Source organism: Phoenix dactylifera, unplaced genomic scaffold, assembly GCF_009389715.1.
Source record: "Phoenix dactylifera cultivar Barhee BC4 unplaced genomic scaffold, palm_55x_up_171113_PBpolish2nd_filt_p 000144F, whole genome shotgun sequence".
NCBI classification, from domain to species: Eukaryota; Viridiplantae; Streptophyta; class Magnoliopsida; order Arecales; family Arecaceae; genus Phoenix; species Phoenix dactylifera.
Genome location: NW_024067699.1, coordinates 896,594 through 914,839, shown reverse-complemented (window position 1 = coordinate 914,839; position 18,246 = coordinate 896,594). Strand labels below are relative to the sequence as shown.

Sequence of the window (18,246 nt, the reverse complement as noted above, 5' to 3'; positions counted from 1 at the left end):
GAACCTTTCGAGTGCCGGATATTAATGTAATTACCATACGACCCTAAAGCCTCCTGATGTATCAAACACTTCTCGTAAAGGGCACCCGAGAAGCCCTTGACATGCTACCGGCATTTTGCTGATGAGTCATAGATACCTGGTGGTGCAGTCCAACAAACACAACGTACAGTAGCCTGCACCTTGTCCCCATATCCTCAAACAAAATTTATATGGGACGGGCACAATAGAATATAATATAGGATGGAGCTCTTATTTTGACATGTTTCTTTTAATGCTCACATTAAAGAAGAAATCAAGAAGTTAAATAGGGCTAGAAGTACTCTTACTAACAGAGTCCGTCAATTTCATAATTTAAAAAAAAATAAAAAAAATAAAATTACACACACCAAGAGAGATCGCCTATGGAGAGAGATCATCCGCATCTTTATTTCCTCGTGCAACCTTTCTATCTATCTTCTTCATTATCAAGCCATCTATCCCATCCATGAGGTCTTCTTTCTCCTTCTGAGTCCCTTTTTTTCCTCCTACAAATTCCTCTTTTTTCTAGAATTTTTGCATCTAAAAGTTAATGAAATCCAAGGAATGATATGCATATAATTTCTTAGGTTAACAAAGCTAGAAAACTATGCATTGATAGTTTGATACTGATGAGCACTATGCTTTTAAAACTATGTATTGATTTATTTAGATATGTGAATTGGCTTGAGAGATGATTAATTTGCTTGTTGTATATCACTTGACCATGTAGTATGTACTAATTAAAAATATATTATAATAACTGTATATCGATTCATCTGGAGGTGTGTATTAGATTATTGCTAGTTGTATATCAAATAAACTTGTAGTCTATATCAGGAAGTCGATAATTATGTGTCTCGGGTCATTTAGTATGTACTAGTAAATATGATATTCTGCCTGTGTATTAACTTGCTTGGAGATGTATATTTGGTTGTTAGATGGCTAATTTGCTAAGTATGCATCATCTGAATATTTACTGTGTACTGGTGAACATCACGTTGCAGAAACTATATATCGATTTACCTAGATATATGTATTGGCTTGCTAAATAACTAATTTGCTTGATATGTATTACTTGGTTATGTAGTTTGTACCGTGATTTTCTTTTTTTTTTTTAATCATGGGACTAATAACTCGGTTAGTAGAAAAAATCTATGACTTTTCCGTTTCTTCTTTAAGATAAGCACTAAAGGAATTGTGGCAAACTATGGAAGTTTGCTCCATATTTTTTCTCTGGTGCCCGCCGCATATGATTTTTGTTCCATATCCTTCATGTTGCCCCATTGGCCGGCAAATAATATTTGTCAAACAAAACAGTAAGACTATATTAAATTACAAATTTAATTAAATATTATTTGATTGTTATGTGCTGAGCCCTAACCTATTCTTGCATGATGATTCCATGCAGAGTCGTCCCTCTTCATCTCTCGTCTCTCTCCTCAATATCCTCAGCATTCTCATCTAAATAATCTATCCTCATATTGAAATTTTTGTCATTGCCCTGGTTGCATCTTAGGAAATTATAGATCATGCAACATGCCATGATAATATTCTGTACCTACAAAGGATGCACGGCACAACAACGGACTGCAGGACCATGAAGAGGCACTTGAGAATGCAAAGGGCCTTCCCCACAGCATTCCTAAGTTGTGGTGCATACTGGAGATTATTGAACCTATCTTTTTTATTCCGATACGTCCTGTTCTATGGTCCCCGTCGTTACTCACCATCTTAGCCCTTGACGGAGAACTATGAAGTTATCCAAGTTGGCATAAGAAGAGTCCATTGAGATAAAATTTTCCTAAAATTGAAAGGAAAGATGCTAAGAAAGTAGTAACAAGGCAAGCCACATAAAAAAAAAAAAAAAAAAATGTTGGAGTAGATCATATAGCATGTGGAATGGTGAAGCCTCCCTCTTATAAGGGGGGAAAAAAATTTAAGGGCAAGCCAAATTAGTGTACAGTTCTACTGTAAACAAGGAAGCCACATTTCTTTTTCTTCAGAAGGAAAATAGGGAAAAAGAAGGAAGCAGTAAGTGACCACTCACCATAAATCTAGGAAACCATCTGGTGGTGGTGCAGGTGCTGGCAGGAGAAGCGGCACCTCAGCAGGAGCGGGAGGAGGAGGAGGGGTTATCTAATCCAGTCAGTAAGAATGACGAAGAGAAAAACAGGTGGTTACCCCCTCAATTGCTTGCAGGAGTTGACTCCAGCCCTGCGGGAGTCGGCTCGAGGTCTGCTCGAGTCGACTCCAAGATTGAAGGAGTCGACTCTCTCAGGAAGACAGAGCGTGCTAGTTTTCGGTGTCGATCCCTTGAGCTGACTCGAGGATTTCCGAGTCGACTCGACGATTTTCGAGTCGACTCGAACTTATCAGGAGTCGACCCCTGAAAGTGACCAGTCGACTCCTGATCACGGGATTGATTGAAACGGTGGCAAGATGCGCTTTTGACTTAGGGTTTCGTAGGAAAGTTTTCTTATGTGTTGGAAACCTACAAATAGGGGTCTTTTGTGAACCCTAAAGTTGTTGTTGAGAGTTTTGTTTTGAGTCCTATCTCTCTTGTAAACCCTAGAAGGTTTGGATCTCTCTTGTAAGCCCTAGTTGTGCAATCTCCAAAAGAGAAGAGAAATTGTTGTAACCCTTGCTGAATATATTTTGAATCTGTGTGTGTGGCCTCTGTGGACGTAACCCGTATTGGGGTGAACTAAGTAAATTGTTGTTTTTGTGATTGTTTGATTTATTCTCTACTACTTCTCGATTCGTCTTTCCGCAATTTGGATCCAAGAAAGGAAATAGCACGATCGAAGGGTGAGTGCTTTCATCCCCAACAGTAGGTTGGTATTTGAGTAAATGTAGATTAAGAAATTAAAACTGAAAAAAAGAAAAAACTCTTTGAACCTTTTGGCAAAATTCCTTTTATCATAACAGAGTAGAGCACACCAAATTCTACTTTAAGAGAGCATTGCATACAGCATGCCTTAAAATAGAAAGCATTATACCATTTTTTTCGTGTTTTGTTTCTTATTTACATTTAGATAGTCTTTGAACTCTGTTAAATAAGAGAAATCATTCCAAGTCATTATAATTAGTGCTCCTCCAGCTTTCACTCTCTTCTAACAACATTTAGATTTTTGGCTCGGCTTGAGATTAATTCTGAACCAGTTCTACTGGTTTGCGCTTACTTTGGTTCGTAAGCTTCAAACTGAGCTTGATTCGAGGTTTTTTTGAGCCGAGCCCGAGTTGAGATTGAACTGCTCATTTGGTTTGACACCCCTAGTAAGGAACTCTGAGAAAATTTTGATGCAACGTTCGGAGATTAAGGGTTGCCAGCCATCTGCAGATGCCGGTGACGCATCCATTGCTCCATGTCAGTGCTCTTAATCCTCCGTTCCTCCGATCGGACCATTGTTGCTTGGAGATAGAACTGTTGAATAATCGAAAAAATAGAGGAGGAAAAAGACTTGTACTTGCATCATGCCACAACTTTACTAGGAATCGCTGGTCTCAACTTATTTCTTTGATGGCGAAGCTTGTATTAGCATCCAATAATTGTTTGCTTGTCTAGCTCCTCCTCTTGTACTTGTCCTTATAAATCTTGTTCCTAAGGATTCCAGTGAGGAATTGTTTCTTGTAGTTCTATTATGGAATTTCTTTAGGAGGAGGAGGAGAGGAGATTAATATCTCCCTTATAAATCTTGTTCTGATGGATTTCTTGCTTCACTTGGAAAGGTGATTAATATTTGCATGTTGAGCTTCTCCCTTGCTTTCCTCTCTTATGTTCGTTGTCTTTGAATCTATTAATTATGAGTTAATTTATCTTTGGGATTTGTTGCTTGTTAGTCTCCGTGTTGAAAAGACCGTGAGTAGTCCATGAAAACGGAATAAGATATCATTTGGATTTTTGAGAAATACTGGAATGTACAAACTTGCATATTTCCAATGAGCAATCCAAAGAGCATCAGTCCAAGAATGGCGATGACAATGGCAAAATATACAAAATATGCGCTTGTTGAGAGGTTTTGCTCCAAAATATACAAAATATGCGCTTGTTGAGAGGTTTTGCTCCAAAATACACAAAATATCAGGGACACATATAGTTCAGATTACACATTTCAAGGATGATCCAGATATAATGCTTACCTTAGATTCTTCAGTCCCCACCAGAAGTAGCAGCAGTACTACTGAAGGAACGGTGAAGATGTGACGCTAGTAGAGAACATATATCGACACATTAGTTTATCATCACAAGTTTGCACCATTCTCAGCTTTTGGTAGCTTGGTGGTTGGGGCTGATTCAACAAGCAGACCCTCCAGATGAAAACCATGAGAAGATCCTTACGCACTCTGAACGGTAGGCACGCTGGCTTAGAGCTGAACAAAACGAAGAACACACTCTGGAACGCCATTCACTTCAAACAGCCACCAACTTCGTTAAAAGATCATTCCACCAATTATCTTGATTTCTTTAAGAAAGTAGGCGTACTCCAATTCTCTGTTATTTAATCCTCGTACAAAGGACTTCGTTGTGTATTTTCCCTATGAACTACAATCAAAGGAGATACGATACCTATAACTACATAAGAACCATTACAGGTTCTACTCACAAGTTTTCCAAGCATGGGTGCTGTATGCGTACAAATATGAATACGGTGCCTTCGAATTTTTCTCAGTAAGAACAAGACTATTAGATGAGGTAGTAAATTAAATCATCTGAAATACGAAGTCTACCCTCAGTGTGATTAGAGCCTGCTATCTTAGTTGCAGAACTACCAGATACTAATAAATTTTGGCACAGTAAGACTTGGAAAAACTCCACATGCTGTAACCCTAAAGGTCCTTCAGGAAAATGAGATCATAATGGTAGGGGTCGCATTCAAACAGTGGTGGGCAGCAGCTTGCAGATCGTCCGCAGCAGGAGAGAGACCGTAAGCTGCAATATGTATAAGGGGGAAAAAAGTTTTAAGGGCAAGCCAAATTAGTGTACAGTTCTACTGTAAACAAGGAAGCCACTTTTCTTTTTCTTCAGAAGGAAAATAGGGAAAAAGAAGGAAGCAGTAAGTGACCACTCACCATAAATCCAGGAAACCATCTGGTGGTGGTGCAGGTGCTGGCAGGAGAAGCGGCACCTCAGCAGGAGCGGAAGGAGGAGGAGGGGTTATCTAATCCAGTCAGTAAGAATGACGAAGAGAAAAACAGATGGTTACCCCCTCAGTTGCTTGAATATAGCTCCTGATCAACCACCAACTATCACTGAAATCATCAGTATCCAGCTGATAGTCAGCAACATGACAATCATGATTCGAAATACATAAGGAGTAGTTATGGATTCTTAAAATTGCATCGAAATGTATCATATAACACATGAGAAGCAAAGAGCCAATATAATAACATCCATAGCAACTAAAATCCATTACAAAAACAACCTATAGCAAATGAAGTTTGACACTTGTAGCACTTGGGTGTAGGGCTAAGATTGAATTAGATACATATCGGATACTAGTATATTTATATTCATATTTATTTTGTTTGATAAATATAAATATAGATACAAATATTAGTTAGATATAAAAATTCATATCAATATTTATTTTAAACGGATACCAATATAAATCGGATCCCGAAATGCTTACAAGACAAACAACAAAAACGCGGGCAAAAGGAGTCCACGGGTCAGGATCCAACTACTGAAAGTATGAATAATTAAGCTTTATATTCACAAAATCGAAGATATTACTAAAAAGATGATAAATCAAGTTAATAGCATATCAATATAGTAGTTTACTTCACTTAAAAGTTTATGCGTGCTATATAAAATTAAATAAGACTACAAATAAAATCAGATATTCAAATACGAATCGAATAGCTCTCTATCTATGTCTATATATATATATATTGACAAAAATGGATACAATTTTTTACCCATAACTAGATAGATTTGAATATGAAAATGGATATGAATGTGAAAAATCCCACATCGGCTAAACTCATTTCAGAGCCTGAGCATATGAGGAAGGTATTTCCAAATCCTGCAGACACAATTTGGGTGGAAAACAAAACTCGAAAGGGGTCTGAGCGGAGCGCGCGCGCGAACCCCAGAACCGGACAATATCTGGCAGGGAAGTCCCGTGTTCCCCCTCAAGTGGCCCCCACGTGGGCACTGGGTGCCTCACATGCCCCGCGTAGGCGGGGGCGTGACATTTGGTATCAAAGTCGAGGACGACTCGTCCGAAGATGGGTGAATGAAAGATCCCACATCGGCTAGACTCGTTTCAGAGCCTGGGCATATGAGGCGGGTGTCTCCAAATCATGCAGACGCGTTTTGGGTGGAAAATAAAACCGGAAAGAGATCTGAGCGGTGCGTGTGCGCACGTGCAGGCTCCGGAACTGAACAATATCTGGAAGGGGAGCCCCGTATTCCCTCCTCATGTGGTTTCCATGTGGGCACTGGGTGCCTCATGTGCCCCGCGTAGGCAGGAGCGTGACATTATTTATGTGAGGACCCGTGCGGGCATGTGTTTAGTCCCACATCGGTTATTCGCTGGGTAGATCTTGGGTACTTATACAGGATCAAGGAACCAAATAATACCTTCTGGCTAGCCATTTTGGGTGAGGTCCTCGGTTGTTACAAATGGTATCAGAGCGAATTCAGCTCATAACCAATATGGATTAGGGGACACTGCAACACGTAGCCTGACGAGAACATCAGAGCTTGAACGGAGGGAGTATGTGAGAACCTGTGCGGGCATGTGTTTAGTTCAACATCGGTTATTCGCTGGATAGATCTTGGGTACTTATACAGGATCAAGCAACCCAAATAATACCTTATGGCTCGCCATTTTGAGAGAGGTCCTTAGTTGTTACCGAATGGATATTATCCGATCTATTTTCATCTCTACTTGCATGGCAAAAATTGTCCCAAATTTTCTAAAAGGATGGAGTTAATATGGTAATATGACATCATGAATATGAACGCTAGGTGTAGTACGAACATTTTAGGGGCGGACACGGGGTTGAAGAATATGAAACAAAAGGGCTAACGTCGGAGAGGTTGTAGTGATACCAAGTAAAGTTTGAAAAGACGGGAACTTTCTTTCTCACATCCTTTCTGTTGTTGGGATTTAGACAAGCTACATGGTTACAATCGACTCTTGACTCGTGGGATCATTGTTACAGAAGATAAATATATAGGAATATCATTCACAAAAGGATAAAACACATGATCGAGCTAAACAAGACACTATCTACTATAACTTGGAGTTAGCTACTAAAAGTTACTTTTAGTAAAGTGACATGCATCCATTTCACCCCAACGAAATATTAGATAAAAGTGTAAAAGTAAAAGATAAAAGTCATGGCATCCATCCAAAATAACTAGAATGGGGTCGATTGATTATGAGCCTCCCATGCCCCGAAGTCATTTGAAAATGGAGAGATTGAGAGAAAAAGAATATCTTTCACTTTGTGCCCATTTTTCTTGATGTTGACTACATTCATAATTTTACTAGTTAAATAACATTAATGATAATATAATTTATTGTTAATAATAAATAATAATACATATATGTATGATAATAATATATTTACTTATGTATATTTATATGTAGATATATTTATATATTTAAATACTATATATACGTATATGCATAAACATATACATATAAATGTGTATATATGTATATGCATATATACTATATGATTAAATGAAAGAGAGAAATGCTTTTTTAGATTCTTTCTGTTAAAATTTTGTGACTACAATATCCTTAGTTTCTCTCTTCAGAAATATCTGAACAAAAAAATATAATTAAGAAATTAGTAGTGCAACTCTACTTTTCATTTGCTTTTATTTCTTATCAATATAATTTTTTTAGATATCCCAAACCAATTCGATTCTATTTAGGAAAAATAAGCCGCTATCTATCTCTTATCCACATCCCAACCCACTGGCTTCTTTTTTAAATTGGACTTTTTCAAAATTTAAAAATAAAAAACTATTTATCTAATCCAGGTATATCATCACTCTTATCATTTAGTTTTTTAAAAAAAATTATTTTTTACTATATTGTATGTTTATATTTCTGGTGTATATATATCTATATATACATATATATATACATACATGCATACATTTATAGATAGATAACACACACACTCTACACTCTATGCAACTTTCGTCTCTTGAGAGGAGAAAGTATCAACTTGTCTCAAGTTTAAAAATCACGTATTTTAGTTGTCTTTAACCTATACATCAATTGGATACAAAAATATTTGATTAAAATGATATAAGATCATATTTTCCTATGACCTAATTATTAAAATTTATCGGTTTCCAATCTATATATATTTTAATATGTATAAGTGATGAATTTTATCATATATTTTAGCACAGTAGTACAATAGAAACTATTCATTTTTGTATTCATTTGATGTAGTTAGAGATCACTAAAATATATAATTTTTAGTTCATAGATACTTTTAGCAACAAAGACCATGATTAATGATGTTAATCTTTGATTTGGATAATGCATTACTAATTTTGGATAAGTACAAAATCCCCTCTTTCTAAGAGAAGCTTAGTCAAACTGGTATATAAAGTCTAGTTTTATCACACACATGGAGCAAAGGTGGGTTTACACTTAGCTTTTCCATCATTGGATAAACATTTCACATGCAGATTTGTGCAAGGTTAAATCCTTGAGCAATTTAAAAGCTTATGTTCATTAAATAAATTCCAAGCCAAAAGGGAGGAAGAAAATATTAAAATAAAAAGAAACTCTTCCAACCTCTTATGATGGTAATATATTAAATGCACTATGGGAGGAGAAGCAACTTTTGGTTCTCGAGGCCTCATTTTTCTCTCTCTACCAATTTTTCAGGTAGAAAGAAGTCTAACTATCAACTAAAAAAAAAAATTATCTCTTAGGCTCCATTTGAGGATGCCGTAGCTTTTGGCTTAGATAACTATTTTTTTTGGCAAAAACTGTATTTTAAGATTAAAAACCATTTTTAAGCGAAGTAGTTTTTACTATAAAAATATTTAGCTGTCAAGAACCAATAGCTGTCATGAAGCTGTAGAAATGATTTGCTATATATTTGACCAGCAAATCTAAAGCTATTTTTCAGTAACAATGACCTAAAAAGATAGATACCAAAAAAATGATTTAAAATTGTTTGGCTATAAGGCAATTGCTAAACATAAACAATCAAAGATAATTCTCTAGTTAATTGCATATGGAACAACTGCAGATAATGAATATCCTAAGTAAACAAAGTCATTAGGTAGAACCATTGATATCAATCAAACGCCAAGAAACCACTCAAATAGTAATCTAATTCAATTCGGTCATACAAATCCAATTACTTGCGAGAAGAATATTAGAGAGCAAGTGCAGAGGCCCAACTTCGGCACATCTTGCCAACTTCGGCACATCAAACAGAACACACCAACCCAAGAAATTAGAGCATTATATTGATCAGGAACAGAGATCACAAACATCAGGAAACCAACATAGAAAAGCCCATCTATAAGAACTTCAATATCAAATCCAGGGTTTAAAAAAAGATCAAAAAAAAAAAGAAAAAACAGAATTTAAAAATTGATAATTTGCCCAAAGTCCTATTCCATCCTGCTGTCCAATAAACCCAATTTATAAAGAAGGATAAGAGAGAGGAAAGAAAGAGAAGCAAAAAAAGGACACCTTATAGCAATCCTCCAAGTGCCAACGAACTCTTAACAATTACTTGAAAATTAGAAGCAGCAATCCGACCTCCCTGCATCGCACTCATCCTGTGCACAAACCTCTGATCAAAAAGTTAAGCATAAACACTCCCAATACATTGAAAAACAACACAAAAAGAAACAAACAACATATGGATCAATGATGTAAGCAAAGTACCTTCTGAGAATAATAGAGATGGTGGAGAGGAGATAAGTGAAGGAACCCCCTTCTGCAACAGAGTATTGGTATCACCCTCCCCTTCTGCTCCTGCCTCCATTTCATATCAAAAAACAGAGCAAATAGATGAAACAGAGAAAAAGGTGGCACCCTTGAGTCAAACAGGTCAAAACAGAGAAAGAAAGAAATGCCAAGAAATTTTGTACCAAGTATATAGAGCAAATTCAGAGTCACAATCAATTATGGCCATATCATATATTCATGTAAATTGAAAATCTTCATAACCGTTATAAACTTTTGAATCAACACTATACTTATTGATTCTCAACGATATTATAATTGCTGTATCTGTTCATCTCTTCTTTTCTTAAGCAAAGCCTCCTATAGATATTAACAAGATTTGAAATATCATGGCCTATATGCGTGTATGTGTATGTGTCTTCTAGACTTTGAGATAGTGCAAGTCTAATTGGAGTTCTAGGTTAAAAATGTTTGTGCTTATGTTTTGTACATTACAAACTTCCACAAACTTTGGATGATTTTTTCATAATTCTAAATTACTTTCGACATAGAAAGAAAAGACAACATATAGGATGGATAGAAAGAGCCCTTTCTTCGACTTGACCTGTAGCCTAAAACTACAGGATATAAAATGATCCAACAATTTAAGACTCACCAAAACAAGCCTCTTAATAAACTACTAATTAACAAAATAATTGAGATGTGTTCAAATGCTATTTGCTTCAAAATGCACTTTAACTTCCACATAGAGAAATCTCCATTTTGCAAAATAAGAACATTAAATAGCTAAAGACCTATATATCTTAGCATTATCAAACCAAATTTGCTTCAAAGCTCGTTAAGTATTTGTTCTTAATTCCCATGGAAAGCTCTTAGTCTCAGTCCAAACGACTTAACTTTCATCTACAAAATGGAGAATTAATCTTCAGTGACCAGTAAGAATAGAAACAATGAAGCTGACCACCGATAGAAATAGTTAAAATTTACGAACTACAAATTTCATTTGCAAAGAGAAGTAAAGATATCATTTTTGTCTTTATTTTTATGAGTAGTATATTATACATGCTCACTATAATCAATCTAATTTGTTCATACCGTGAGAATGAAATGTCATTAATTGACCAACATCTATAAGATTATGTGCACTTAAGTATTACATATTACTTCATAGGGTACCTTGAGCTGTGGATGCTGACTGCTAGTATTCACCAGATGCAAGAAATGGTTCATATTGCTAGGCCATTATACAGTAAAACTGGCCTAAAAGAAAACCATAAAAAGAATCAAATTTTTGATACAATTAGAAAAGATAAATGAAAGCCTTGTGGTAGGAAAGAACGATAAATTATAATATAATATCATATACCATGCATGTACATGAAATTGTTCATGTTGATTTATACTATTAATTTAATTAAACAATTCAAGATTGAAATCAGATCGAAACTTGATGGAACCTCAAATTGCCAAGGAGACATAAATCTTAAGTTTTTCTTTCACATGATTATTCATTAAAAGCAATCAAAAAGATATCAAACGGACCACAACATTCTTGGCTCTTTTGGGATTTAATGGACAAGTACAAAACTACCATGGTCTCCAAATCCTTTAGACATTCTGTAATTTAGAAAAATGTTTTGTTATCATTTTCTCCAAAGTAGACTTCATTCTAGCATTAAAAACTCTATATTTAACATTGGCATGTTTGAGATCTTGTATAGTCACCTTATTCGAAGCAATGCTCATTTCATTCAGTTCTGCGAAATTTATCTCATCTTTTAATTGCATTACCATGGGTATTCCTTGCATCCTCTAGTATAACCAGTGATTTAGCTCCAGCCTAAGCTTCCTTAAAGGCTTACAATTGCTACATGATAAACCTCTATGGACAAAGAGGGCACCTCTGTAACCCTTATAGTCTCAAACTAAAAGCTATAATCATCAAATACTTCACCGGTCTTGGCATGTCTTCTCTATATCACTTCAAGCCATAGCAGCTAGAGAGATCCAAAAATTGATTTTAAAGATAGTCAAAATATATCTATACAAAATGTCATCAACTTCATACTGACAACCATAACTTGCCTCAATATTCTCACTGTTAAATTTTACTACAAAATCACCTCATGTCTCATTAGCTTCCTTCATGTTGTCTCTTTAGCTCCATCTTGGATCGCTACGCTAACAAGACTTTTACCTTCCTTTTTTTTTGGAGACATGAAAAATTCAACTCTAGCAAGCAGATTAGTACTTGTTCTTCCATATGAAAAGAGAAAAAAAAGGAGGGGAAGATGTTCCTAAATATCTATTAGATATCAGTTAACCTCTATAATCTTTTATTAGATGTTCCTGAATTTTTGGAGAACCTGATGTTAGCAGGGATGCACATTGGGTGATGCACAATGGCCTACTCAACCCAGCTCTTATTATCGAAAGATTGGGTCAATAATTTTCATAGGTCTATCTGAGCTTAGGTTATAAAACTTTTGAGTTCGGCCCGGTCTAAAACCGGCCGAGCATGGAGCAATAATTTATGAGCCCAATAGCCCAAACTCGCGGACCCGATATTTATATAACATATACATATATATTTAGCATATCACATAAGTATGATAAAAAAATATACTGCTAAAAATTGCCGGTCATACTAGTGGTTTAATTAAAAAAATGTCTTCGATTAGGTCAATCGACTAGGTTTAATGGTACTACTAACTAGATGTTCTATTGCAACAACCATGCCTACAAGTAAGAAGTAGACATGTTGCTTTTGCTAATAAAAATAATAAATAAGAACCAAGCTCAAACCAAACATTGGACATTGATGAACTAATTGATAAATCACCAGACTGTCACTTTAATTGGGAACAGTTGCCCCATTATTCCATTATTCTGTCCACTGAGATTCATTACTTGTCCTATACTTCTTCCCTACTTATTAATTTAAGCAACTTGCTATAATATTAGATTACAGGTGGTGATGGGCAGCAGCAAGATCCAGAAAATGCTTGGGCCCCATATTGGTAGCCTCATGCACTCTCTCTCTCTCTTCTAAGTGTCTTTGTATTATATTTGGTTGTTAAAGGACATAATTGCATTCCAAGTGGAAACAGGGGCTGCTAGCTGCAGGGAAGGAGAGGCTTGGACTGGGTCAAAGTGGAGTCAGAAAAGTTGAAAAGGGCCACACTTTGGTGGTACCACAACCAAAGGTGATGCATGACATCCACATGAAGAATATATGTGGAGTAGGTAACAAAAGCCTAATATATGTGATAACATGAAAATTTAACTTGTCCATTTTGAAATGATCCCATAAAGGGTACATGCACCACCATAAAGCTTAGAGGCAGTGATTGGTATTCGAAGTAAACAAGTAAAAACAAAGATTCTAGCAATCAATTTCATGACAGAAAGATTCAATTGAAAAGCATGGTACGGATGATGAGCAGGTGGGTGGGATCTCTGTTTTTGGAAAAATATAAGCTTAGATGAAAATTTTAAGCAAGCGAAATTACTCATAACAGAGCATCTTTCTAAGGAATAAAGAAAAAAGAGAGCAAAGTAAAAACAGATGGAAAAACCTCAGCACCAAAAACAGGTATGCTTGAATTTTCTTTTCAGAATTCTTCTCTACATTTAATATTTCAGAGAATAGACAAAATGGTGAAATGAGCAACAGCTACATAAAAAAGTTTGACCTGACAAAACCATATCATCATCAACAGGAATATGTTACATAAGATGTTTATCATACCTTGACCTCGCCGATATCTCCTGATGCGACAAATTTCCCCTCAAATATTGAGGTCATCATATGAATCACTAGACTACTTCATGCTTCAATTATCTTTCCTTGCTAGATAATTGTTTCGAAATAGATAATTTGAACCCCTACAAGATTGATAAGTAAGTTATACACAGAACAAAATTGATAGATGAAGCTTAAGATCACAGCATATAAGACAAAAGAACTAACAGTCAGTGCTCGTGTTAAACTAACTTTTGTTGAAAGAATTTCCGGGTACAATAGCTCATGCATATAAACACAGTGCCATCAAGCTTGAACATATAAAGTCCCTTGAATTTGCTATGCTTCATAAATAAACTCCTTACTGGATATCCGGGGCAAGAATACCACTTTTGACAATCATAGCTTGCAACGCAAATAATGACTGCAACTCATTTTTCTTGATGAAAGCACTACATATAACAGTACACAACTCCTCATCCGGGTATATGCCAACATACAACATCATCTTTAGAAATATTGTTGCTTCATTTACAAAATTTCTTTTGCATAATCGATTGATTGCTGCACTGAAATCTTTGATTGAAACTTCAAACCCAGATCTTATAATTTTGTCAAAGAGCATAATAGCTTTACCCGGCATTCCTTTTGCACATTGTGCTTTGACTATTGTGGTATAAGCAAATTTCCTCAACCTGACACCCTTATCCAGAAGAGAATCTAGAAACTTTTCAGCACAGTCTACTTTGCCTTTCAAGCAAAGGATATTAATAAGAAGGTTATATGTTACAGGAGTAGGCATAAGATTGTGTTGTAACATTTCGTCATGTATGCGAAAAGCCATTTCTATGTTTTGCACTTCACAAAATCCTTGCATAAGTATATTATATGTAATTTGATCAGCACATATACCTGATATATGCATATCCTTGAGAATGTCAATAGCCTTTTGTAGCCTCCCTTGCTTACAGAGCCCCTTCATGACTACACTGTATGTAATAACATTGGGCATGATTGCTTTCTCAATCATTTCATTGAACAATCTTAACATTGAATCAGTATTTCCAGCTCCAACAAAGGCATTCATAAGAGTGGTGTAGGTCACTACTGTTGGATTTATTCCATTAAGCTCAATTTGCCTAAGAAAGTGCTCTGCCACAGTTAACTTTTCAATCTTGCAAAAGGCAAAAATTAGGGTATTATATGTGACAATAGTTGGAGATAACCCTAGCTTAAGTATCTGTTCATACAACTCAAGTGCACCGTCAACATCACCAATTTTTGCATAGCCATCAATCACAATATTGTACAAAATGATGTCCACCATCTGACCACTACTGGCTAGATTGTCCAAATACCACCTTGCTTCCACCAGCATCCCTTTCTTGCACAGGCTTGAAAGAGTTGCCCCATGAGTAAATGAATTAGGCATCACTTGTTTGGAGCACATCATTTGGCACACTTGAAGCGCCCTTTCAATTTCTCCTAGTTTGCAGTACCCATGGATCAGGATGGAATATGCTACCAAATCCATGTGCAAACCAATAGCTTCTATCTCACCAAGCAACTGATGTACTTCACCAATTTTTCCTTTTTTAAACAGAGCATTCAAAAGCACACTGTATGCAACAATGTTCAACTGAATCCCTCGAGCAATGACCTCCCTCCGCACCCTCAATCCCTCTTCAACATCACCCTTTTCACAATGCCCTGTAATCAGTATAGTATAAGTAATAAGGTCTGGCCTCAGCCCTTGTAAAGTCATCATGTTGATGAGCTTCGAAACCTCACTCATCAGCCCAAGTAAACGGTATCCATTTATGAGAATGTTATACGCCACAACATCAAGCAATATGCCATCCTTCTCCATGTCCTCAGAAAGCTTCAAAGCTTCCTCCATTGAACCTGCTACACACAACCCATGTATGAGAGTAGTATAACTGTATCTGTCTGGACGCAACCCATATTTAAGTATCAGAGAGAAGATAGATTTAGCAACCTCTACCAAACCTGCATTACATAATCCAGACATGAGGGTGTTGAAAGTGACATTGCAAGATTTGACCTCTTTTCGACCCTGCATGTCTTGAAAGAAGGATATGGCATCCTGCAACCTCTGCTGCTTGCAAAGACTGTCAATGAGGATGTCATAAGTGTATTCACTATGAGTAACCCCACGGGCTCTGATTTCTTTGTAGATGTCCCAGACCATGTCTGTATGTCTTAAATTGTACATCAAACTATCATAAGTGGATATTGAAGCTTGCATGTTCAGGCTGTCCATCTTGCTGAGAACATAAAGGGCATCATGAATCATTTCCAATCGAGAATAAATATTTGTCAGCATGTCCCATACTATACTGCAAGAATCCCAGTCTCTGAAGTTATTCTGCAGCAATTCACAAAAGGATGGCGCCGAACCAGACCCTAAAGAGAAGCAAATATAAATAAGTTATTTAAGTGTAGCTATTATTTTTAATTTTTCGAAGCAATACCTAGAATTTGAAACGTGGACCACCTGAAAGGAAAGCCCCAACTGAGCTAAAGTATAGCTATTAACTGCAATGCACAGGGCATATCAAAATGCAAATACAAGATATGTAAAATACAACAAACTAATTTTTTTTCTTACAACACCTATCATCTTAGGTGGTTTTCCCCCCTTCTTTGTGTGCACTTGCATCAGTAGTTTGATTTTTACGGGACCTTTCCGCTTGGAAAAGGCTAATTGCCAGGCATCTAGTAAATGACAAAGTAACCAAATACTTAGCATGAAAAGACAAGGAATTTAGATTAATCTAAGATAGGGTTGTATGCTTCTATTATCAAAATCAGGCAATATTGATGCCAAAAATCGATCTGGACAATTGACATTAAAACAACAAAAGGTAATCCGAAAAGGTGATCATAATATGCAAAAACACAGTAAATAACAAAGAAACTGCAATTTAATAGAACATTGGGAGAAAAGGGGGTCATCAAATCCAATGTACAATAGAACCAAGACTATCAGTGTTTTGAAACTAAAAGTTTTAAGTAAAAAAGAAAAACAATCAAACCTTCTTCGTGCAGCATTTGCTGCAAAACGCTGTTTATCTCCTTCAACCTCCCCTCCCGAGCCAAAGCATGGCAAGTCTCCAGACGAGCAAGCCTGGCGTCCTCTAATCTAGTTCTTGCCACCTCCCAATCCATAAAGTTTCCATCTTTCCCGGCCCCGCGGGATTGCCTATCGACCCGCGTCCGATTAGGGGGAAGAAACAGTGGCCCATGCCCTCGTTTCGCTAGGGTTAGGATTTCTCTCACCGGATTCTTGGATGTCGACGAATCAATAAAGAGCTCGTCCGCCGCTTCCGCCGCCGCCGCCGAGGAAATCGTGGGCTTGGGGGCTGGAAGCTGAGGAGGGAATCGGCAGAAAGGACGGAACTTCGATCGGAAGAGCATCGAAGAGGGAGGGTTATCATGGCGTAGAAGCGGGAAAAGACAACCCTAGCCGGCCAGCCCTTCCCCTTTTTTTTTCCCAATGAGAGCCAATGTCCCGGGCCAAGGCGAAGCCCGGGCTGCAAATCGGGTCCAGTTTGATTTCGGGTTCGGGATTGGATGCAGGTCTTTTTATTTTTTATTTTTTTTTATTTTTTACATCGGCAGCCCGCATTGAGCGCTAGCACCATTTTTTTTTTTTTTTTTGGTAAAAGCGGCTACTCATCTCATATAGATCGAATGTGAGTACAACCATCCAAATCATAGGAAAGTAAAAAATACAAATGTAGGAAAATGCCTGATGCAAACGTCCAAAGAAAACCTCCGAAATACCGGACGACAAAGGAGGCAACCCAGTCTGCTGCCCGGTTTGCCTCCCTGAACAAATGTACCGCCTGAAAGTCAATAATCATCTGAGTCGTCCTACGAGCTAGCACCATGCTTTCGAACTCACCGATGGTCCTCCTCCATGATCCATATGCCTTTGATGGAAAATCCATATGCCTTTGATTGTGCGCATTATTTAAACTCGTGTCTTGTTGCAACTCGGGAGAAGCCCTATTAGCTTGGTAGGTTGGCTTGAGTTAGGGTTTATCCCATGGATCACACTTCTCTATTTAGCAACCAAAGATGGTAGTACATCTCAGATATTTGGTTTTATTAATTATTATATGGCATGTCCAAAGTAGCACATACTTAGATGTTTATAGCATATGTATATGATATTATGATGCCTCCCAAAATATGCATGATGTTGTGAGCTTATACAACTGAGGAGAATAATTTTGGTATTCAAAGAGTTTCTTACTTAAATAGTTGCAAAGATCTAGGCCCAACATAGATAAATATCAAGTTGCTTTTTGGCTGGTCAGGGATAGCATGTTTACATAATGCATTGTTTGTGGCATTTTTTTTTAATTATCGGTCGATCGGCATGCATTGAAAAAATATAATGCATTATTTGTGGTATTTTGTTTTTTGTAATCATATGTCGATTGTGGTGTGTTTATAAAAAAAAAAAAATATCCGTCACAATATAAATTAATCATATGTCTTGGTCGCTAAGTTTGTAGTGGGTCGTAATAGCTGATT

General features: G+C 36.8%; 1 protein-coding gene across 18 annotated transcripts; it reads right to left on the bottom strand.

Annotated features, from left to right (window-relative positions):
- Positions 1 to 3,898: 3,898 nt before the first annotated feature.
- On the bottom strand, positions 3,899 to 17,182 carry LOC103719275 (putative pentatricopeptide repeat-containing protein At1g13630). Of its 18 annotated transcripts, none has more exons than XM_008808451.2 (8): positions 16,737 to 17,182; positions 14,590 to 16,104; positions 13,684 to 13,820; positions 11,109 to 11,192; positions 9,912 to 10,001; positions 9,714 to 9,816; positions 5,089 to 5,268; positions 3,899 to 4,948 (listed from the first exon to the last, which is right to left on the bottom strand). In XM_008808451.2, exons 1-3 carry the CDS (start codon positions 17,116 to 17,118, stop codon positions 13,786 to 13,788), a joined length of 1,932 nt encoding a protein of 643 aa, XP_008806673.2. In that variant the 5' UTR covers positions 17,119 to 17,182; the 3' UTR covers positions 3,899 to 4,948; positions 5,089 to 5,268; positions 9,714 to 9,816; positions 9,912 to 10,001; positions 11,109 to 11,192; positions 13,684 to 13,785. The 18 variants fall into 18 exon arrangements, with proteins under 18 accessions (XP_008806673.2, XP_026665114.2, XP_038972847.1 ...); XM_026809313.2 differs by having other exon boundaries at positions 11,109 to 11,187; positions 13,906 to 16,104; positions 16,737 to 17,181; XM_039116919.1 differs by having other exon boundaries at positions 13,930 to 16,104; positions 16,737 to 17,180.
- Between the last annotated feature and the right edge of the window lie 1,064 nt (positions 17,183 to 18,246).